At 42.9% G+C, this 23,069-nt stretch overlaps 3 protein-coding genes across 3 annotated transcripts in view; 2 read left to right on the top strand and 1 right to left on the bottom strand.

Annotated features, from left to right (window-relative positions):
• Nucleotides 1–1,630: 1,630 nt before the first annotated feature.
• On the bottom strand, nt 1,631–2,554 carry PPP1R3D (protein phosphatase 1 regulatory subunit 3D; the record flags this gene model as incomplete). The annotated part of the gene is made up of 1 exon (XM_082007394.1): nt 1,631–2,554. One exon carries the CDS (start codon nt 2,552–2,554, stop codon nt 1,631–1,633), a length of 924 nt encoding a protein of 307 aa, XP_081863520.1.
• A 2,497-nt stretch (nt 2,555–5,051) lies between these two features.
• Nucleotides 5,052–8,186, top strand: FAM217B (family with sequence similarity 217 member B; the record flags this gene model as incomplete). The annotated part of the gene is made up of 4 exons (XM_082007357.1): nt 5,052–5,146; nt 6,318–6,426; nt 6,528–6,613; nt 6,995–8,186. 4 exons carry the CDS (start codon nt 5,052–5,054, stop codon nt 8,184–8,186), a joined length of 1,482 nt encoding a protein of 493 aa, XP_081863483.1.
• Nucleotides 8,187–16,282: 8,096 nt separating this feature from the next.
• Nucleotides 16,283–23,069, top strand: part of CDH26 (cadherin 26) — a gene marked incomplete at both ends in the record, with an annotated part of 29,231 nt that continues 22,444 nt past the window's right edge. The window contains 9 exons of the mRNA XM_082007150.1: nt 16,283–16,309; nt 16,443–16,520; nt 16,600–16,722; nt 17,189–17,350; nt 18,596–18,743; nt 19,420–19,586; nt 19,757–19,885; nt 22,159–22,344; nt 22,531–22,799. Of these exons, the coding sequence (XP_081863276.1) occupies nt 16,283–16,309; nt 16,443–16,520; nt 16,600–16,722; nt 17,189–17,350; nt 18,596–18,743; nt 19,420–19,586; nt 19,757–19,885; nt 22,159–22,344; nt 22,531–22,799 (1,289 nt within the window). The remainder of the gene's footprint in view (nt 16,310–16,442; nt 16,521–16,599; nt 16,723–17,188; nt 17,351–18,595; nt 18,744–19,419; nt 19,587–19,756; nt 19,886–22,158; nt 22,345–22,530; nt 22,800–23,069) is intronic.

Raw genomic sequence — 23,069 nt, 5'->3', positions numbered from 1 at the left:
TTCATTTACATAGATTCCATATGTTTCTTTAAAAAACATGCTTTAAAGAACCTTGAAACTGTGGACTACTAGACGTTAATTTATTGTATGACTATAATAAATACAGGTTTTTAAAAGTGCATTATATGGCAATAACCTTTGTGAAGAATTTGCTTTTACAAAATCCTCATTATAAGGGAAGTGCTCAATTTGAACACAGTGCAAGCTATCAAGAGAATTTACAAAGGTGGTCATAACTTTTCCTTCACGACAGATGCATACTGCCATTACTTAATGGCTTAATCCTCTTTTTGTCAACTAGAATCCTTTTGATGTTCACTGGTGATTGTGACAGGAAAACATAAGTGCAAATTTCATCTTTGATGTGACAGGCGCCAGTAGTCACGTGCGAATGCTCAACAGCTTAAACCAGAGAGACTCTCAGTTCTCTTATGAAGTCGGCCTGCTCAACTCAGTCAGCAATGCCAGACAACTGGTTTAGTAAAAGCTACTGTCAATTCTTCTCCAGTAGTGCAAGACAAGCAAAGAGGGAAAAGGCAAACTTGGAATAATACTTTAGTATTCAAGATTTTGCACATGCAAATACCCTGAGAGGTTGTGGAAGGAATACAAGCCAAACTCATATTGCTGAGACATACATTCCTTACCTCACTGGCACTGATATACATGACATTAACCTTTAAATTGACAGCCTTAGCTTTACATAATCTGTCCGTGCCTGCAATAATGCTCGGATTTGATGACACATAAAAGAGTCCCTCTCAGAAGATGGCAACAGCATCTTTCTGCCAGTAAGCTGAGTATTGCACTGAGCTCCAGCAACATCCATCACAAAATGGTGTCAAATACCAGTCTCGCAAGAGAGGGATTTTTATTGGTGTGCTAAGAGGCAATTCAGTGGTTTTGCTGATGAAAGAAATACAGTAATTTGGGAGGGGGAAAAGCGGGAGGAGAACAATCCTTTTGAAATTTTTTTGAATAAAAATTCAGCACAAGTGCTTCTGTGCATGTGTTCATTTTCTTTGTATGTTTTGCTCATAATAACATCTAATTTGCAACCCAAATATTAATGGAAATATTTAACATGGTTACAGTCTTAATAATACATATATATATATATGAATTCAAGTACTTCCCTACAGTGTTTGCCATCCAAATTATGCATAAATGGAATAGTGCCCAGCCTTAGTGAAATAATATAAACAAAATTAGAAACAAAACCAGTAAAGCCACACTGCCCATTTAGAAAATAGACAGTACAAAATAGTAAAATAGATCAGTTAGAAATATTCTGTGCAACTTAGAATATTACTAGCAACATGATGTGTCTTGTTTTGCTCTCTGGTAGCCTGACAGCATCCCCTAGAACCATTGTGCACCGACTCATACACTACAAGAAATCACACGGGCTTTCAACAGATGTAACTCAATACACATTTTGGCCCTTTTTACTTTCTGAGAGGGTTAGAACAGTTTGTACGGGTTGTTGGCTACTTCCCTGCCCTGGAACACTTTGCCAGGTTTGTCAGGTTTCAAAAAGGAGGCTGTTGCCATAGGAGCAGAGAGCCAGGCCAAGGAAGAGAGTGCCACCGAGACTACTGACAAGCTGCTCTGCATCCACTTCCTTTGCTCAGATGAAGTGGATCCAGCTCTCCTCACATTCTCTAGGCATTTTAAGGGGATGAGTCCGGCAGGTAAGACTGTAGTTTTTGCCTCTGTTGTTATCCCAATACTCCTGGCCGTTGACTTGGTACCTTGCTGCAAACTGGACTACAGAGCACAGCTGAAGGAGGAAAGGAGGCACAGGGAGAAAGAAAGTGAAAACATCAACCTGATTCTGCCTGTTTTTCTCAGGGATGCTACTGTGCCAACGGGCACACACTTCATGGAGGCTTTTCCACTGGTTGAAGGTGTATCGCACAGATACTCGCTTCTCAAAAGCAACATTGCGGACCTGGATGGTGCCACTAAGACCCAAATCTGAGCTGGTCACTCGTTCAAGACACACCTGCTGCTCGTGGAGTCGGGAGGAGAAATCCATACAGTCTGCAGGCTGCTGGAAGTCAGGGACCAAGCACTGCATGGTAAACTCCAAGTCGGAGCTGCTGTACCAGAGGTCTGAGTTTATGGAGAGCCTGGAAAGGACATGCAAGGGGATCGATGGATCCTCCCCACTTTGGAAGACTTTCACTTCGGTGAGCTCCAAGCCCAAAGCATCAGCAAATCTCACCCTGTTCATACGACTCTGGCATCCAGGAACTTGACACTGCACTGCTGCCTGCTTCCTTCTTTCGGGTGATGTAGGCAAAGACTTTGCTCGGCGGCGTATGATAGGTCGTAAGACCGGATCACAGCTAGAGGAAGTACTGCTCTGAAGCTTATTTGGCTGAGGGCTCCCCTTGGCTGGGGTACTGCTGCGGAGAGTCATGCTGCTATTTGTATGGACTGGTGGGGGCGGCTGCTGCCCTCGTCCCAGTGCTTCTTCAGCCCGTAACATGTTCTGATAGAGATCAGAGAGGTAGCTGGGATTCCTCCGAGGACCACGTACCTCCATTCTTAAGCAATGACAAAAAATCAGCGTTAACACTGCAGGCAATAATGAGCACTGCTGCTCTGAGGCACGTAACTTGAGAACGGTAGCCACGAACAGTATTTGAGGTTATTGCACTGGATGCAGCAAAAATCAACTGGAGCAAGGTAGCCTTCTGAATGAAGGGCAGAAACCTGGAAGCTCTCACAGGAGCTCGAAGTGATCCAGAGGGCAGTGCATTGTATGGAGAGAGGAAGGCACACTCACTGGCTGGTAAACTTGAGGCTGCTGTGCTGGCTGGTGGACCCGTTGCTCAGGCTGGAAAGGGATTCAAGGCTATCACCCTTGATGCTGGAGGAAGTGAAGCTCTCGGGCAGGCTGGAGACTGACTGGAGGCTGTCGTGCTGGACACCGAAGGATTCCAGGCTGTCGGAGAGGTCGCTGGATGCCTGGGGGTTGCTGTGGTGCGCCCCGAAGCACCCTCGGCCGTTACGCGGGGCCTGCAGGCTGTCCTCGCAGACGCTGACCGACCCCACGCTCCCGCAGCAGCAGGGGCACTCCAGGCTGTCACACTGGATGCTGGGCGACTCGCGAGAGCAGCCGAGGCTCGGGAAAGCTTGGAGGCTGTCTGTCGGGAGGGAGCCGGAGCTGAGGCCGGGGCTGCTGCAGAGGCTGGAGGGAGTGCGGGGCCTGTCGCGGCAGAGGCTGTCGGGCGGGGCTGTGGAGGCAGGCCCGGTACTGTGGCTGGAGGGGGGGGGATCCGCGTTCGGGGACTCTACAGCCCACATCAGCTGCACCGTACCCCCTCCGCCCGGCGGCGAGGCGAGGCCCAGCCCGCCCCGGCGGCGCCGGCCCGCCCTCCCTCCCCGGCGGCGCATGCACGGAGTCTCTCCCTCCCACCCCTTACCCCGCGCCGCTCGGGGAAGTGGCACATGAAGTGACACGCGAATGGCCTGTGCGCGCCGCCGCCGCGCGCCTGCGCACTGCCCACCTGACGTCGCTGCCCGCACCTTGCCCTTAGTTGCCGGTGGCGGCTGAGGCACAGGCAGGTAGCGGGCAGCGGGCTGGAGGGGCCGAGAGGGCCGACAGGCGGCAGTGGTGGGGGGGCTGCAGGCGGAGGAAGCGCAGAAGGCGGTCCGTTAGCTGAGGGGCTGCCCTCCGGTCGTTGTGGTTGCGGAGCGCGGCGGCAGGTAGCAGCGGGAATCGCTGGTGCATCCCGGGAGGGAGCGGAGCGGGGCCCGGCTCGGCGGCCGCTGCGGGCAGAGCATTCCATGGCGGGCCCGGAGCCACGAAACCAGCCTGCAGCCGGTCTCGCCTTACACGGGCGCGTTCTAGCCACTGCTCCGAAACCCAGGGCCCGGACCCGTCGGGATCTGAAAGGTCCTGCCCTGCGCTCCTCCTCGGCCGGGGAGATGCGGGGGAGAGGGGCACCTAAGAGACAGGGCTGGGTCAAACGCGAATAGATAGGGGTAGGAACATAAGCCTAAATGTAGGTCTATAGATAGCACTGCAACAAAACTAAAGCCGGGTGAAGAGAGGTATTTTGGTGCTCGTCATCTGTTGCCTTTTGCAAATCCTAGCTGTGCGCCCTGGTACGGTAATGCAGTTTCTGGAAAATAAGAGGATGATGCAAATTCTGCTCTGAGTATTTTTAATAGGAATTTATGAGTACTGGGAGATTTGTTTTGGAAGAACAAAAAAATTAAGCATTTGATAGCAGATTTGACTATATGAATATAGGAAGAGCACATTTTCTGACACAAAAAGGACAACTCAACGTGCACGGCATGCGAGTGGTTGATCATCTGGTCTTGTTAAATACTTGGCTCCAGTCAATACATGTAATGCTGCGCAGGAGGAACAAAATGATGGCGAGCACATTACACAATGAAAAGTAGCTTTTCTAGCGCTGCTGAAATACCTTCAGATATTTTCCTGTATTTTAGCAACAGTCCCTCAGGGACGGGCTTATGGCAAGACCCCGGTGGTCGGCAGGGCGGCTGGCCCAGCCTCCCTCTGGCCCTGGTGCGGTCCCTGTGCTGAGGGACGGGCTGTGTCCCGTGGCTGCAGCAGCAGCAGGGCTGCTGGCCACGCAGCCAGCCCTCTGGCCCCTGGCTGGCTTTGGCCCACTCTGCGGCCAACACAGCTGGGTTTGGCCCAGCCCGAGACACCAAGTCGTGCCTGTGGGAGCGGTGCTGCCCTCGCTGCGTGGCCCTCTCGGTGCCTGGGGTGAAGGCAGCGCGGCATGGATCGGCAACAGTACGGCAAATAATGCTGGTTCCCATTACGCGAGTGCTGGGGGAGGAGGGCACAATGTCTTCCAGTACCGTTTGGTAGCTGATTATCTGACTGTTTTAAAACTAAATCACGTTGGGAGGAATCACATGGTGTTTGTTTACTGCATCTCTAGGACGTGGTGATGTTTGCATTTGATATGCTGTGTCTTACGAACCCAAAAGACTGGAGTCATTCGAAGATTATGTAAAGATAAAAGTGCAGATACCTTTTGAAAGGAGTGATAATGGGACCAGGCATTCAAGAATATCCCTTATCACTGCACAGAGAGACACAGAAGAAAGAAAGCCAAATCAATGCAAACCACAAAGGAATGGTAAAGTAAGGAAATTATTTTCTCTCTTTCTAGTTACAGAAATCTCTAAATACTGTAGATCAGTTAATAAGTGCATGGCGGTACTGCTCAGATTGTCATCCTATCCTGTGATCCACGGCAAGAGAAGTGATTGTATGACCATGCGGGTCACAAAGTGCCAGCAGTGACTGCATCAATACTGGAGGCCCAAGACTTCTTTTCATTCTTTTATAAGCTCTTGATTGTTTTTTTAAATCATGTTTTTTAAAATACTGACATAAAAACTGTGAACAAGATGTACAGTCTGACAAATTAACCGAACTGCAGTCAAACTCGATTAGACTGGGAGGGCACAGTTTGCTTATTCCTGTTCTAAAATGACATTTTAAAGCTTTTCTTTTTAAAATTGGTAATACTTCTTGTTTGTAGAGCAAATGCTATTTTCTGGTTCTTACAGAATACCCTGATATAATGATTCTGTATGCTTACACAGAAGTGTATCTGATTTAACTGAGGAAATACATATTTTAGTTTTAAGCTGTCCAGATCGGTAATGCCATTCCTTTTGCTTGCATATGAATTTTTCTCCTACGAGTATTTCCACAACCCCAGTATAACATGAAATGGTGAATTTTGTTTGTGTCTTTGTTGTGAAATTGTTTGTATTAATATCAGAATAGATTGTATGCTCCCCGCCCACTTCCACTCCTTAACTTCATAGGAATAATCCTTTAAATTTTGTTGAAAGTATGCAAATGAGAAAGGCAAGCAAGATTGGGCTTGCAGTGGCCTTCATATCATACTTTGCAATTAATTTTGTTAAATTGCAGTAGGACCATGTACCAGATACTATAGAAATTAGTAGTTAAATATGTAGTCTGTAATATTTACAATTTGTTATCCCCAGAGTAACTTTGGGATCCTCTGATAGAGAATTCTATATAAGGGCCAAGTTCTATTATTATAACATCTGATTGAATTATTCACTTTTGCATTAGTAGTGTTAAAAATATAGTGGTACATTAGTATTATAAAAAATAAAAAGTGTCCTTGGCATAGTTCTGATGAACTTTAAGAAGAGTTGCAATCAACTCTCTTTTTTTAAACTGAATTGCAGTCTAAACTTTTATTGTATTTCTATTCTGATGATTGTATATGTTGCTATTTATATGTGATATTCTGTTTAATCCTTGCTAGTTACAATAATGGAAAAAGCCATCCGAGCACCAAAGGACTAAATAAACCAATTTCTCATGTGAAATCTTCTGGAAGATTAGGCACAAATGTATCAAGCACCACTGAAAAGGTAAATAATTCCTTTTCTTTGTTTTGTTTTGTTTACAGAAAAAGGGTACTTAGTTTATGTCAGCTTTCTTAGTAACATCACATACTTTCATATCTTTTCAGACTTCCCATGACACTCAGGATGGTAACCAACCAAGTATTTTCAAGAAGGGAAGAAACCAGCTGGTTGACAATACTCAGTCAAAAAGGTAATTTTTATGTTAAGATTGCCTGCTTAATTTGTAGACATTTCAAACTATGAAAGTGATTGTGATGAAATCATGGCTTCTGTGTTTTCCCTTTGGCTTAACTGGTCCCAGAATTCAGCATTTGTGAGGACAACAAATTAAGTTACCAGTATGGAAATTTACATAGTGAGTTCTCAGGCGAAATCAGAATAACATAAAACCAAAAAAAATCAGTTATCTCTGCTAGCAAATATTAATTTTACCATATTACTAAGTTTCCATGCCAATTTTAGCTTTGTTCGAGTAGAACAAGATCCTTGAGGGGGGTAGAACGACCTTTGTAAACTGTTGCTCCAAAGACATGAATCATTCTAACAGGATATGATCTTTCTTTTTACTTAGGATCACAAGTGTTTGCACATCACTGCAGAGAGTACAAGGACCAAAGAGGAGTCTCCCAGAAAGAAGGCAAAATGAATCTTTTCCGCACAGGATCCCTCCTAGCATAAAGGGCAGCACACAAGGTAGCTTCTGTAGGGTTAAAGATGTCCCAGTGCAACATTTTTATTGCAGTAAAAAAGAACAGCTGGAAAAGAATCATGAAGAACATGTTGCTGAAGCTGGTCCATGCTCTTCTAAATGGCAAGAAGCATCTGTAGATGAAATGCTTCTTGATTTTGAATCAGTACAAATTATTAAAGAAGATGCTGAAGATGATAGTGCCAGTGATCTCTCTGATTCAGAAAGAATTCCCATTCCCCCATCTCCCTGCACACCACCAGAACTCATTCTCAGAGCTGAAGAAATTGATCCAGTTTGTTTGGAACGTGTCCCTGATATGGGTTTTAAAGAATCAGAGTATTACTACCCAGACTTCCTCCCACCCCCTTTCAACTCATGGGACTTGAAGCAACTGGCCATCTTTGTTAATGTAGAGGGTAAAACTGAATTTCGACCAAAGCCAACAGGATTTCTTGAGAAATACATCGATCGCCTTTTGCAGCTGGAATGGCTGCAAATGCAGACTGTACAGAATGAGAAAGGAAAGGCAGCCAAAGCCAGGCCACAGACTGCTCCTGGTTCCATCCGTACCCTAAAAAGCCCTGGCAAAGGCAAAGCGTTGCTCAGCCCCTTGCCTAACAAGCAGGTGGTTCCCCAAGAAAGTGTTACAAAGCTGCCCAGAAGCTATTCACGTTACAGGGGAGATTCATACTGTGAAGAAAATCGCCAGTTATATTCTCATCCAGGTCACTTGAAACTTTCTGAGGGAGTGGGATGTGCACTGTCTTCTCAAACACAAGCTGGTGAAGTAAGGAGTGAACTGAAAAAAAAGACGACTGCAAAGCAACAGCTCCTTAATATGCAGCCCTCTGAGAACAGTTCTAAAATTCAAAATGTTGGTAATATCAGACCCCCTAAGCAAACCCCAGTATTTCATGGGTCAGCTGCTCCCGTTAAAGGCTTAAAAACATATGCATGTACAAATCCAAAGAAAAATGGCAATGCTAACAATTACGTTCCTTCTAAAAAACCAGCAGGAGACAGGAAAATAAAAACAAATGGCACGAAGCAAACATCACGCAAATTTAAATGAAAAAAATATATTATTAGAAGTTGATGGTTTTTGACTGCTAGAAAGCATTTGGTCAGTGCAGAAGGGTCATGTTTTCTTCATAGGAGAATTCAGAGAAAATACGTGCTTGATGCATGGTTCTAAATCAGAACTGCTCATTTCAATACATTTGATCTTAAGCCAGCAAGGCCAGCAGGAAATCTTTTCCCTGAAGGCAAGTGTCTTCCATTGGTCTTTCCTCAAAAATATTTACATTTGCTCAATGAAGATAACAATGAGTATCAGAGTTTAGAGAAATCTATAATTATAACATGTCCTCCTGTTTGCACCAGTAAGTCCATTGAAGTCTGTGGTATTTCTTATGCTTACCTTGGTGTATTTGAGAGATGAGGATCCATGCTCTTTTTCTTGAACAGATGTGCTATTTTGTGAGACAGGTTTGATGGTGCCATTTTCCAAGGGAAAAGGGCTCAATGGTTTTTATAAAACAATGGAGCATGCTTATCTATGCAAAGTCAAACTAATTCTTCACAGAAGATGATGAATTGGATTGTTTTGATGAAATAGATACAGATTTTTTAAATAATAATAAGAATGGAGATAATGTTTTGAAATATTTTAATGCAGAAAAGATTCTTTTTAAGACAAAAAATTATTAAGGGGCAGACAGCTTCGATAGTGACAGATTAAGAAAATGGAATGCATATTTTTATACCCAGAAATCTTCACTGTGTTTACAGACAGCTTTCCTTGAAGGTTATTTTGCAAGCCTTGATGCTTTTTGTCATTCAGAAGAAATGACCAAATTTCAAATTGCACATGGATATATATGACTAATGCAAAATGAGGGTATTACTAGAGACTCTGTGGCCTAATTTGCAGAACTGGTAGCCTCTCAAAACATAAAAAATAGACTCTTAGGGGATGAATTTAAAGGCTATTGAAAGTTCAAGTAAAGATATATTTTGGTACAAAAGATGCCTATTTTCAGTCACCCAAGATGACTATTATTTATCCCATGGTCCAGTCTACTTCAGTTAGCTTGGGTTGTGGTTTCAAGGTTTAGTGAAGTGACGTGGGGAAATACCCTACAGAAGGAAATTGTACAACCAGGACTGGGTCCTGTCCTCAGACCCTCTGTTTTCTCTTGTGTCTGTGAGATAAAGACAATATGCAGGATAGTTCAGTGAGTATTCAAGTGTCAGTTCAGCTGCTACAATCTCAAATCAATCACAGCAGCTGTGGACACGATCTTGTTCAAGATGAAATTCTAGAGGATGTTTTGTACTTTCATTTTAAAATGAAATACTGAGCAGCATTAACTTCATCCGCAGCCACCAGTCACAGTGAACTGTTTATAAGAAGTGAGCTGAGGTCTGACAGACCAGATTTTAGAAGCGGATCCTTCGCATTGTGACAGAAAATGAAAAATAGCAAATACTAAATAATACATTATGTATATAGTTAAATTGCACTTCTCTTGTTGATCTCATCTTGGGTTTAAGATGCTTAATTGTTTCTATTCTTTCGTTGTGCCTACCAGATCTTCAGCTTTGTAAAATTTCAAAGCATGGGTTTATATATAGTTTAAAATGTGAGCTCTTAATAAATGTAGTAATAGATAGTAATAAACTAGAGTATTTTGCAGTACATAAAAACTTTGCTCAGGAATAGTCTAAGAAATATTTTTAGTGTTTTTTTCCTAGTCTACTGGAGACCAAATGTGAAATTTTAAATTGATAAAGGAAACAAATGTAATATACAGTATTTCCATATTCAGTATTTGTGAGGTTACTGTTAAAATGAGTTGTAGTTGCATGTACATTCAGCTCTATGCAATTAAAATGAAACTTAATCTGACATGCTCAAAGATCAAATAAACTGGCTGTGTCAGAGGTGTGGTGAAACTTAAAGGATGGCATCCAACACCAGCAACTGTAGAGGACCAGCACATTCTATTGTTGCTGTTTCATCCTTTTGTTTTGTTCCAGACTCATCATGTATTTCAGCTTTTTTTAGATGAAAGGTTCTTGCATCCAGTGCTAGAAATTCAAGCTTTGTCCAAATTGCACAAGCCTTCATTAGTCAAGTTTTCCTGATTCACGTTAACAGTAGCAAAAGTTAGTAGGACTGCTCTTGCCAGGAAGCACTCCTTTAGTGCACGATTTTAGTACACTCCTTTAGTGCACTGTTATAAACAGCAAAAGCAAAGTGAGCAGGATCAAGTCAATAATCAGAATAGCGGGTTTTTTAAACAAATTCTGTTAGATTCAGTAATTAATTTAGCATGTTATTATAGCACTGAATATTAGTGTATGCTAATTTTTCCTCTGAAATGTTACTCTATATTGATGCTTTCCTAGGTTATAAGGAGGGCATGTAGATACAGGCATATTTTGCATGATCACTTCTTAAAGAATAAATAAATAGTGTTTCAGTCAGCTTTGACCAGAGCAAAAGTGATTGTCACTGAGAAAAGTTTTCTCTCAGAGATATAGGAAAGTTTTGTTTTAATGTAGTGCTTGTGATATGATGGACATCAGTCTGTTGTTGGAGACTAAAAAGTTACGCAGGTGGAGATGGTGATGCCACTTAAAGTAAGTCTGAATACTTGTTCATCATTAGCTCTGGCTGTGATCTGGCCAAGTAAGTTTGTCTCATATGATAATCACACAAGTCTAATTTTTGTTCATTGATTTGGTACTTCTTACATAGTTTTCTTTGATCACATACAGAAATAGAAATTCTGTGTTTGCCTCAACAAATAGGTCTTAGCGTGAGCAGACCTGCAAGGGTTAGATTTTATCTTGCCACACTTGCTTCCATTTTAACTTGACGATGCTCTGGGCCTATAAAAAGAGCTCCTTTTATGAAGAGGACTATAGTTTATGTTTCATTCGTTTTGTATGGATGGATATTATCTTTAGAAGCATTTCTGAATATAGCGGAAAAGTTTATTCCATCAAATACAGTGAGTTTGGAATTAAAATACTTCCACAGCACAGTGTTTGTATGGCTATTTATATTTTTTTCCACTATGTTTAGCAATATGATCATATGTTCGTGTGTCTCTAAGCCTAGCACCGAAGATACGTTTTGAAGAACAAGTTTACTGTAATGTGAGATATTTAAACAATGGTTTATTTTTTTCTAGGTAATTTAAAGGTTTAATGTTCTGCAGTACTACCTACAAAACAAATACACTCAGGTTGCATTTCAAATAAATAGCCAGATTCTACTTCAGTTCTACCAGAATAAACTTTGAACAACTCTCTTGTTTTCAATGAAATTACCCTGTTAAAAAGATGTGAAGAATCAGAATTTTACTCCAATATGTATAAACTGTTTTCCTTAGTAATGCTATAATGTATTTTTAATGCATAACATGAAGAATTTTAAAACAATATTGTTTTTCTCTTGACATGTTTCTTTTTTTCTCCATTACTTGCATCTCTGCAGTGAAATACTGTCGTCAGTTAAAGTTCTACCCCCCACCCCCTCACACCTTGTGGTAGCTTTCAGTTATACACAGCAGTTCTCAAGTTCCTGCACAATGCCTCCAGATCCTCTTTCTGTTAGCAGTACAGATAGCAAGCTTCTGCAGTTACTCAGAAGTTACGCCGCACCATTGCACCCTAGAATGGAAGCAATGCGTGCCATTCTGGGAAGAGGGGCTTCACACTTCTTCAAGTGGAACAGCCTTGCAAGGAAGACTCAAACCAATTGCTGCTGCTGGTCCACTATCCTAAATCATGAGGTGGCCACTTTTTAAGGCTGGTAAAGTGTACTGTATTTTTCTTTCCAAATGAGAAATCACATTGGCTAGTACGAATTCAGGGTTGCGGGGCAATAATGCCTCTTGGAGGCAAAAAGGCTCAGCAGTATTCTGAGAAAGTTGAGTTTAGAGTGAACGGGTTGCGGGAAGTAGGGAGCTCTCACCTCCTGCTGATGCCCCTCTCCCAGGATGCGGTGACCGTAGCTCCCATCCCTACCTCCTGTGCGCTGCCAGTGCCCCTCTGCTTATTGCTGGTGAGCCGTGCCCACGGTGAGGGGTACAACGCTACACAGGGTGGTTGTGCTTATTTCGTTGGAATAAATTGACTCCAGACTGCTTAATTATGCTGTAATCCCATGATTGCTTGTGTCCTTTCTGTGTTTCATTTATTGTTGTTTGAGGTAACTTATCTTGTATTTGCTATTTAAAGGGTCTTGTTAGAAGTTTGAGAGTATTTTGACAAGAGTTTTTTCAGTCAGTATGTGATACTTTTTTCGGAGCTGATATTATAGGTGAAATTTCACAGTATGAAATTGCCTATAATGTACTATTTTTTGCCTTATTTTAAAGGTATTGAGCCTTTGTGGCTCCCATTGGCATTAGTGGGTTTTCTTCTTAAACAGACCACTCCATCTGGAAAGACTGGAACTTGATTAACTGAGAATTTGCAGCCCAGCTTTTGATGTTGGTAATCATGTGTTCTTATTTAATTGAATTTTTTGTGGATATTTTTGCTAGCAATTTCACTGGAAAGTGATCTTGTAATTCAAGTTACTGTATATTTCCTATATTAAAAGTGAGATACTGCTTGTTTGTTACTTAGTTGTATTTTTTCATCATCCACAAGATGGCACCTCTGAATTTTTCTTGTAGAAAATTTCTTCACTGCAGTGTAGGATAGAGCTGGTAGCTCAACTATATTGCTGCTGATGGCCAGGCAAAGTAGTTAAAGCTGAATGATTATTTCTACTCCACATGGCAGTCACTTCTGTAACTGTGTTCACCTATTATCATGCCTGTGTTAAGGCATGATAATAGGTGAAAATAACAGGAAAAACTTACTTCTTCACATTTATACTTTTTTTTTTAAAATGCAGTAATGAATGAGTTTCACATTCTCTGTTATAATCTCCAGGATACTTAGAGGGTGATTCAAAGAATAGCAAAGATGTCAGTAGATGCTTGCAGAGAACCACATTCTCGTGTCGCTAGTATACATGGATAAGTGTGTTTAACTTAACTTCACACACTGAGCATTCATGTGTCCAGCTGAGACTAATCAAGAAGAAAATGAATTGAGAGAGATTCAAAGGGAAAAAAATGCCATTTCCTATTGCTGAAAATCCCTTTGCTTTGCTGTTTCTGTAATCTTTATATCAAGCACTACAAAACCCCTGTGTAAGATAGCACACAAGAATTTTACCGTCAGAATGTTCTTGGTATTTGAGGTTTTCCTGATGCCTAAACCATCCTATGCTGTGCTGTTATTTAAGCCTGTTACTTTTTGTCCTGTTCATAGTGAACCTGAGAAGATCATCTGCCTTCCTCCCCACACCCACTTTATTTACAACATTGTGGCCTTTAATTTATTGCAGTAAAAGCAATACAGGAGAACGGAAAATGCTGTAAAGGTGGTTTTCACAGCAGCCAGGACCTTCCCCATACTCTCTGCCATTCAGTCTTCCCTTTACATGGTTTTACAAAACTTAATTTTTCATTTCCCACTTCCTGATGTAATTCATCATCATGATGTAGTTTCATTTAAAATGTATTTTTCACAAGCTGGATGAGAAGTTCAGCTTCAGGTATACAAGTTCATGCTTGCTTGATGGCTTTTGGGTTGAACAGGACAATCTAGTGTTGTTTATATCACCTTTCAAGTAAGCTTTTACAGAACTTGTTCTTGGTTCAAAGTCTGAAGTGATATAAAAGCAGCACTCCTGGGCATGGCAGATAAAGACAGCTCCCACTGAATACAGAGTTGCATGTTTGCATTTTTGTGAAGTTATTAGGAAAGGGCATTTCCAAGTAACTGTCAAGGAAAGCCACATGTTTTATTCTAGCTGAATAATGGTCATAAAACTGCAGTAATGGCACATTTGTTTTGTACGATACTGGAAGTAGCAGTTGCAAACTGACTGAACACCAGAGGAGTATTGAGCTTTGCTTCGAGTCATTTCAGGTTTACAGAATCAACAGTTCATTTCTTGTTAATTTTGTCTGACAAGGCAGAAATATCCACTTGTCCTATGGGACAGCTCCGACGCCAGTGAAACCACAGGTCATAGAAGGTCACAGCTGGGTTCTGTGTCAAAGTAGGGACCTTTACAGGCCGTCTAGTCCAACCCCCTGCCATGAGCAGGGACATCTTCAACTTGATCAGGTTGCTCAGAGCCCTGTCCAGCCTGACCTGGGATGTTTCCAGCGATGGGGCATCGACCACCTCTCTGGCCAACCTGGGCCAGGGTTTCGCCACCGTCGTCGTGAAAAACTTCTTCCTTAGATCGAGTCTAAAACTCCCGTCTTTTAGTTTAAAACCATTGCCCCTTGTCCTATCGCAGCAGGCCCTGCTAAAAAGTCTCTCCACATCTTTCTTACAAGCCCCCTTTCAGCCCTGGCAGCTGCAGGAAGGTCTCCCCGGAGCCTTCTCTGCTCCAGGCTGAGCCCCCGCAGCTCTCTCGGCCTGTCCTCATCGAGAGCTGCTCCATCCCGCCCAGCATCTCCGGGACCTCCTGCGGGCCCGCCGCGCCAGCTCCGTGGCCGTGCTGCGGGGGGTGACTGCCTCCTGCCACCTTCGCCTGTCAGAAGCCGCTGCACGGACGTCCGCGGAACACGCCGCCCGCGCGCGGCCAGCCCCGGCACGCGCCCCGCGCAGCCTCGGCCCCGCCTCCCGCGGCTCCGCGCTGCCCGGGGCGGGGGCGCGGCCGGCGCCCAGACGTCCCCGGGCTCCGCGGCCCCGCTCCGCGCCGTGCTCCGCGCCGCTGCCCGCCTCCCATGGAGCTCTTGCCCGCGCTGCTTCTCCTGCAGGTAGGTGCGGGGCGCGGGTGCGGCGCGCCCTCCCCGCGGGGACGAGGTCTCCGGGCACGGGCGGCTCCTCCGCCCCCGGGTACCGGGCTCGGGTCTCCCGGGACGGGGCCCCTCCGGGTCCCCTGGCCAGGGACCCCAGGGCGTTCGTGCCTGCGGAGCGCACAGGTGCTTAGTGTTGGCGCCGCTGGACTGACGAGCCCCCGCAGTAACTCAGTGGCACTTCCACGAGTGTTTCCGCGGGGTTGGTGGGCCTGAACTGGATTGTTCCTTTCCAGCAGTGACCACGTCTGGAACTGATCCGGCAATGGCCTGAGCCAGCTGGTGCACGTGGAGCAGTGCGGAAGCCACGAAGCACAGAGCCAAAGCTTCCCATATAATCGAAAGTGGCTACACATAGACAGAGGGGAAAGCAGCTCGTCCCGGGGGTCCGGCACAGACAGTTTAACCTTTGGCAGGTTAAACTTTGAGCTGGCAGAGCTGAACCTGGAACAAAGCTAATAAATACTACGTGCAAGCGTAGTAAAGCCTTCCGTGCGGTTTTTACATCACAGAGGTTTTCCCCAGGTCATACAACATCTTCACAGTGTAGCTCCAAGGCATTACTGGTGAGCCCCCATTGCTTGGCAAGTTCATAGCCTGGCAATTTTATAAGTATATTATTTCTGCAGAAAAAGGTCGCGAGGTAAAGGTCCAGCCTTCGCCCAAGTCTAGGCAGGAGGAGCTCTGTTTCATTTGTTAAATGCCACTGGAAACATTTGATGGAATGAGTCATAAACCCCCAAGCTTTCCAATGAAAGCAATGAGAACTAGGAGAAGGTGTACAAGTCACCTGTGAGCTAATGGCAATAGCGTAATCTGAATACTGTCATATTCCGTTCTGGTGCAAGATTTTAAGTAAAAAGTAGTGTTTGAAGCCGGTGCAGAAAGCTTATGCTTAATAAAAGGGCAAATCCTGCAAACCAGGGCGCAGTCACCATTCTCAACAATTTATTTTGCTCATCTGGATTAGAGACTTTGGTCCAGTGTTCATCTTCTGGTAAATCAGCGGTGTTTGGAACACAGGAGAGTCTCTGAGAACCTGAAATACTCCCCAGACTTTACTTTTTTCCAGTAGTAGGTTCATGTCCTGACAATACCAGACAACTTCTAAAGGAGCACTAGACACAGAGAGACAGAGGTGAATATTTTAAAAACTGGAGATACTTGGTTTGAGAAAAGCCATAGAGATAATACCATGGACTGTTAGATGCAGTGTTAGATGCACCTGACCAGAGACAGTATATCCAAGCTCTCAAGCCAATTCATTTGGTAAGAGATGGATGATATTAATGGAGTGTCCAGGGTAAGATAGAATTTAATATAATGCTGTCAAAGCTGGATCAATATGTTTCTGTGAAGCCAAATTCCTCCTAGACAACATATCAATGGTTTCTAGTTAACCACACTTCTCACAATCGCTTTTTTTTTTTTACAAGGTTACTGCTGCCAACAGTTTTCCTCCTGAACTTGAAAATTTCAGTTTAAGACAAGCCATCCGAAAGAAGAGTATTCAGGTTTGTAGTCAATATTATATAATAAGACACACAACTGTTGATATGTAAACTATGACACTAAATACACTTTATCCAATAGTGGATAGATTCTTATCAGTTAGACAGTCTACGTCCTCTACAGCGTACGAAAAGGACCTGGGTTATCACTACCATTTATGTTCAAGAGGACGACAAAGGACCATTCCCAAAATACGCTGGACAGGTACAAACAATCTTTTAGTAGAAGTTCTTGAACCTCAGTAAAGTATTCATCACCACAGATTGTACAATAAAATACCAAAGGTAGGAGAGGGCAAGAACTGTCCATCAAACAGCACCCTTTTAAAAAACTTACTTGTTCAAAGTTGTCTTATTTACGCAGAGTTGGGTGGAATTGCCTGGTGTGGGGGGTATACTGCTCCTCTCTATGGGAAGCTGCAGGCATACTCAGGGGAACGAAGGCTGTGGAGTGGGAGGAGTAAGAGGGTGATTGCCCGGAGCTGGGTACCTGCACATTGTGCAGAGTAGTGATGCTGCGAGCCAGAAGGCTGTTGAGTTGGCTGAGACCAAGCCTGCAAGCAAGGCCCAATCTGCAAAGAGAAGGTGGGCAGGAAGAGAATTGCTCTAAAGTTTTTTTATTTCCATTCCATCTTCCTTACACTGCATTGTGCTACTTCTCTTTTCAAAAGCTGTTCAATAACAAATCATTTAATACATCAGTAAAATACCTGATCAGTGGACCTGGGGTAGATGAATCTCCAGAGATTGGATTGTTTTCTATAGAAGATGATGCAAATGGACATGTGTATGTACATCGTACCATTGACAGAGAAAAGACCCCAATTTTTAAGGTAACACACTTTAAAAAAAATACTTAAAACTGTTTGCAAATATTAACTGCTTTCTCATGGCTAAATGCTTCACAGGCATGAGACACACTTACAAGAATTTTAAGTGTGTATTTTTATGACCTCCTTTTCTTATTTTGAACCTCTAAATAAATGCTAAGATGTCTCAGCAGAATGGTTAGGTAACTTCCATATCACTATTGATTATAAATCTTTATGGCATGTTTGGACTTCCACAAATATCCTTACACTTATTTTCTATCTTCTTTTTGGTATGACCCTTGATCATAATATAAAAATGAAAAGGTTGTCCTGACATTCAAGGTATTTTACAGCTATAGTGGCCAGAACTCTGAGCTGTAAACCCAAAAACTCATATTCAAGAGAACAGAAGCAAATAGTTATGCATTACAAAAAAATAGATAATACTGGAGGAGCTGCAAAGCTGTATTACTGTACCTTTACATAACAGTAAGCGTATGTTTCTCCTTAAAAAGCAGAAAAGTGATCGTAAGCTGTAAGTGTAATGAAAGAAATGTGATAACAAGTGTATGAATGAAATACCTGAGTGTGGGTTTGTTTTCCTCTTGCTAAAAATCTTCAGTTGTGGTCTCCTTATGTTTATGCTGTGATGATTTCTATTTGTGTCTCTGTGGATTAACTGTACCTAATTGATAGTTACCGTTCCATGTGGCTTTCTGTGCAAGATCTTGCGTTCCATAATGAAAAGATAAATTTTGGAGAGCTTTCTGTTCCCCCTCACTGGACACATGGCTGTTGCAGTGCAGGCAGTCTGGGCTTGGTTTTAAAGTAGAAATAAGTGTAGCAAAGGAGAATTCAGCATTCAGAATTGAATCCTCTGCACATTCATGGATATGGAGCCAAAACATTATAGAAATGCAGCTAGAGAAAACTGAATGTACTACTGAAATAAATACTTCAGAATTGGGAAGCACGTGTGAAAGCATTCTTTTGCCTGGCCCCAAGGATACTTATGTATTTTATATTAGGCAGTCATTGCAAATAACCCAGATCTAGCTCCAGGTACTGATTTTTTTAAAAGCATCGTTTAATGCACTGGGTGACCCTTATGAATATACTACCTTTGAAAGGTGAAATAATGACTTAGAGATGTAAGCTAGCCAAACGTGACTGAAGCAGCTTCAAAATTGAAAGTTTTTTGCTCCATTCTGATAGCTAAATGGTAACATTCATTCCCTTCTGATATCTGTGTCGCTACTCATTTAGATACGTTTCGATGTTGTGTGCAGAAAAACTGGTGAACCATTGGACAGCCCTTTGTTTTTCAAAATAAAGGTTAAAGATATTAATGACAACGCACCTGAGTTTCCCAAGGAGGAATACAGCATTACAATAAGAGAGAACCACAGTAAAGGTAAGTGTCATCCAAACAAGGGATACTACGGGTTTTGTGTATGAGCGCTCTCTTTTTAATTCCTTTGTCTTTCTTTTTCCTTTCTTACTAAATCCGTTCTTCTCCCTAGGTTTTACTTAAACACTTATGGGTTTAGGGACTATTTCCTGTGAAGGACTACTTCCTACCTCTTGACTTCTTGTCTGATTAACCTCAATGTACATTAGCATAACGTTGGAGGCATTCTGGAAAAACTAAGATATTTCTTCTTAACTACAAGCCAAGATTTAGCAGACTAATCTGAACTGTGGATCCGGAACCTGCACATGCACACGGCTTCACAGAAGATGGTCAGACACATTGTTTTAGAAATACAAAGACTTAATTTGGGTGTGTAGACATGTGGGCATGTTGCCAACTCCTCGGGAGCTGGCTGAGGGCTGGCATTAATAACTAGTGAATGTTTCTGGTAAAGTAAATTCAGGAGTGTGGTAACTCTCTCTTTTGTCTAACAGTACTTTAGGCAGATTTGCCACCCAAATGAGGTGGCGGCCAGAGTCTTTGCAGAGATAACTGTAGCCACAGGAGAAGTTACAGGTTTTCTTAGGACTTGTGTGTTCAAGAGCCTGCAGACAGGCCTGGGAAACTCCATGTCGGGACTAAACACTTCTATTAATGTCTCAATTCTTCATCCTAGATGAGCCAGTTTTCCAAGTTACTGCCTTGGACAAAGATGAAGACAGCACTGTGAATTCTCAGGTGTCCTATTCTCTAAGTATGCAAATGCCCCTTCCAGATGGATTCATATTTAATATTGATCCTACCACAGGATCAATACTTCTGTCAGAATGCCTGGATTATAAGGTGATGTACCTATGGCAGCTTCTTATCATTTAGTGCATGATACGTGTTCACTATACGTTAACCAGGTGTAAGTGAAGGAGAGTCTCACATCCAGCTTTGTAGCTGTGACTGGCAAAATGTGGGAACTGTTTCTGCACTAAGTTGGGCCCCTCTTTTCTTCTGTTTTTCAGACTGCCAACTCTTTCAAACTTCTGATTAAAGCCAGTGACCATGGAACTCCCCAGCTGTCATCTACTGCAACAGTGAATGTAGCTGTTGAAGATGCAAACAACCACCTCCCTATATTTACTAGGGATAATGTAAGGAAAAGCATTATTACTTTATTGAGCCTTTCTAAATACAATTCAGTCCTTCAAACTGCTAAATACACTAAATACTAAATGGGAACCCTCAGACACTTGCAGAATCAGGCCAAAACACATGAAATGAGCCTTACGTGTTAGAAGAAGTATCTCTCAAAAATGTGGACAGTAAGAGAATGCTTGGCTATTGACAGTGATAAACTTTGCTAGTGTTCTGCGTACAGCACTGGAAGGTTTTTGTCTCACCGTTAGTCTAAGGATGCTGACAGACTAGCTTACTGTAACGTCTGAGAGGAGCTAAGGTGCTGATTACAATCTACTCTTGAAAGATCCTAGTTCTGATCCGTGAAGCCCTCAGTGGCCCTAAACCTGCCTGCCTACAAACTCGAACTCGGTACGTCTGAATGGAGTGGTTAGGCGCGGTAGCAATGCTTCTGCTGGCACATGCTGTGAGGGTGCCTGTAGAGCATTTGCTGTGTGAATGGGAGCAGTTGAGGTTGCTGGCAGGAAGAGAGCTCTGAGGAGTTAAAAGCTGGGAAAAGCAGACAACTACACTTGAACTCAGCTAAGAGCTATCCATTTTCAGGCTCTGGTCCCATTAATAGCTCAGGTCCCACAAAGGCTGTTTTTGCAATTTGCACATTGACACGTTGTTGTGGTTTAACCCAGCTGGCAGCTCAGCACCACATGGCCGCTCGCTCACTCCCCTGCCGTGGGATGGGGGAGAGAAGTGGAAATGTAAAAGTGCAAAAACTTTTGGGTTGAGATAAACACAGTTTAATAGGCAAAGCAAAAGCCACATGGACAAGCAAAGCAGAATAAGCAATTAATTCACCACTTCCCATCAGCAGGCTGATGTTTAGCCATATCTGGGAAAGCAGGGCTCCATCGCCCATAATGGTTACTTGGGAAGACAAACGCCATCACTCTGAATGTCCTGCCCTTCCTCCTTCTTCCCTACAGCTTTTATCGCTGAGCACAATGCCGTATGGTATGGAATATCCCTTTGGTCAGTTGGAGTCAGCTGTCCCAGCTGTGTCCCCTCCCAACCTCTTGTGCACCCCCAGCCTACTCGCTGGTGGAGAGGTGTGAGGAGCAGAAAAGGCCTTGACTCTGTGTAAGCCCTGCTCAGCTGTAACTAAAACGTCCCTATGTGGTCAACACTGTTTCCATCACAAATCCAAGACATAGCACTATACAAACTACTATGAAGAAAATTAACTATCCCAGCCAAAACCAGTACACACATCCAGAGTGCAGAGTTGTGTCAAGCACTGGTATGTCTAAATATCTGAAGTTGTGAACAGTAAGAATAGATACTGAGTTACAACAATGGGTACAAAGTCACCCATGAAAGCAAATACACCGGTGTGTTAGTATGGTAGGTCTCCTAGCTGCAGAATGCTGTTTAGAAGACCTGAGGGAATAACGTTAGATAATCTGCCAAAACAGGTTTTTACAAGAAATCTGTGCTTTGTCATCATTAACTCCAGTCTAGCAAAATTCCCAGCTTTCTTACAGGAGTGATTTGCTCCCTCTGTCTGAGTACATCTGTTGTTCTTCACAGCATTTTTAAAAGTTGTGATGCAAGGACAGTATTGCTTACATAGTAGAAGGCACAAGTCTGAATTTTCAGATCTCAACCAGTAACCAACTTATATGAAGAAAATAAACACAAATTACGTTTTATTACCATCTCATCTTTTAAGACATATTTCTGCCTTAGATGATTTAATTGGCATTTCTTAGCCTGTGTTTGGAGGGCTAGTTAGGCAAGCTGGTGGCTACATTGCACCATCAAAAACTTAAACCATTGTGAAGAAATTACCTAAAATCTCATGCATACTTCCTTCCTACAAGGTCAGGTATGTAACATCTGCAGACTAGTTCTGGTCTAAGCCTGTATGCACCAATCTCTTTTACATGGCAGAAGACAATCCCGGATGAAAAGCCCCAGTGGCATTTATGGGTCTATTGCTATAGTCAATATTAGGACAGATGAGTAGTCTCCTGATTTTAGAAGAAGATCAGGTTTAGTAATAACTTCATCATGAAGTCAGTGGGAATGTGTTGGAAGAAAGTTAGTTCTGTAACTCCCACAGGGGTTCTCTGTCACTGAGTGGGGACACATGAACCACCGCAGACAATGATTGTGTGCAGAAAGTAGCTCCTTATGGTCTGGTAGTGGAACTCTGGCTCAGAACTGGCTAACAAGCTTCTTCCTCTTGGGAAATAGAAAGAGTCCTTATTTCTTTCTTTTCCCCTCCCAGTACCAGCTGCAGATTTCAGCAGGTCAGGAACATCCAGCTGTATTACGGCTCCAAGTGGAAGATAAAGACTCCCCCAACACTCCAGCTTGGAGAGCAAAATACAGAGTAACAAAAGGCAATGAGAAGGGACAGTTCATCATTGAGACGGATCCAGACACAAATGAAGGCATTTTGAGTATTATCGAGGTAAGGAGCAGTAATAGATGAGCTATAGCACGGCAATGTGTAGCGTGTCCCGCCTGATAAGACCAATAGCTTAGCTTCTTAGCTGGGTTTGGTGAGCTTAGCTCACCTCTGAGTTCCAGGTGTATAGAGGTGACTGCCAAACCAAAAGTCGTAATTGCTAATCAGACTTTTGTTTGTGGTTTTCAGCCTCTCAACTATGAAGATGTCTCTGAGATGAGACTTGTCATTTCTGTAGCAAATGAAGAACCTTTTTTCTTGTGTAATAACGGCATTGTGATGATCTCAGGCTTACAATCCACAAATACAACTGTGAACATCAAGGTCTTACAGCCACAACGTGCTCCTAGGTTTCATCCTCCTATACTTATTGTCCAAAAAGAAGATTCAATGAAGCCTGGGAGAGTATTTAGAAGGTATCCTGCCACATATCCAGATGATGTGCCAAATAAGATAAAGTAAGTGGAGATGCCTCTAACTCTCAGAATAATAAATAGCTTAGGAATATAAAGTGGTTTTCAAGTTTAATTTGGTATATGTACATATATGAATATATATACACAAATATATTTACAGTTATATGAACATACACATTAAAGGTGCACGTTTACTATTGATGCTATTGCAGATCCAGATAGCTGGTTCTATAAGATACAATTTAAAGGTGCAGTCAGTCCTTGGTTGCTCAATATTTCTGTTGTCTTTAAATTAGTCTTGCCTAAAACCAG

This window comes from Phaethon aethereus (genome assembly GCF_964289735.1).
Source record: "Phaethon aethereus genome assembly, chromosome: 16".
NCBI lineage: Eukaryota > Metazoa > Chordata > Aves > Phaethontiformes > Phaethontidae > Phaethon > Phaethon aethereus.
Note: the sequence above shows the minus strand (reverse complement) of the source record. Positions and strands in the feature narration are given on the sequence as shown.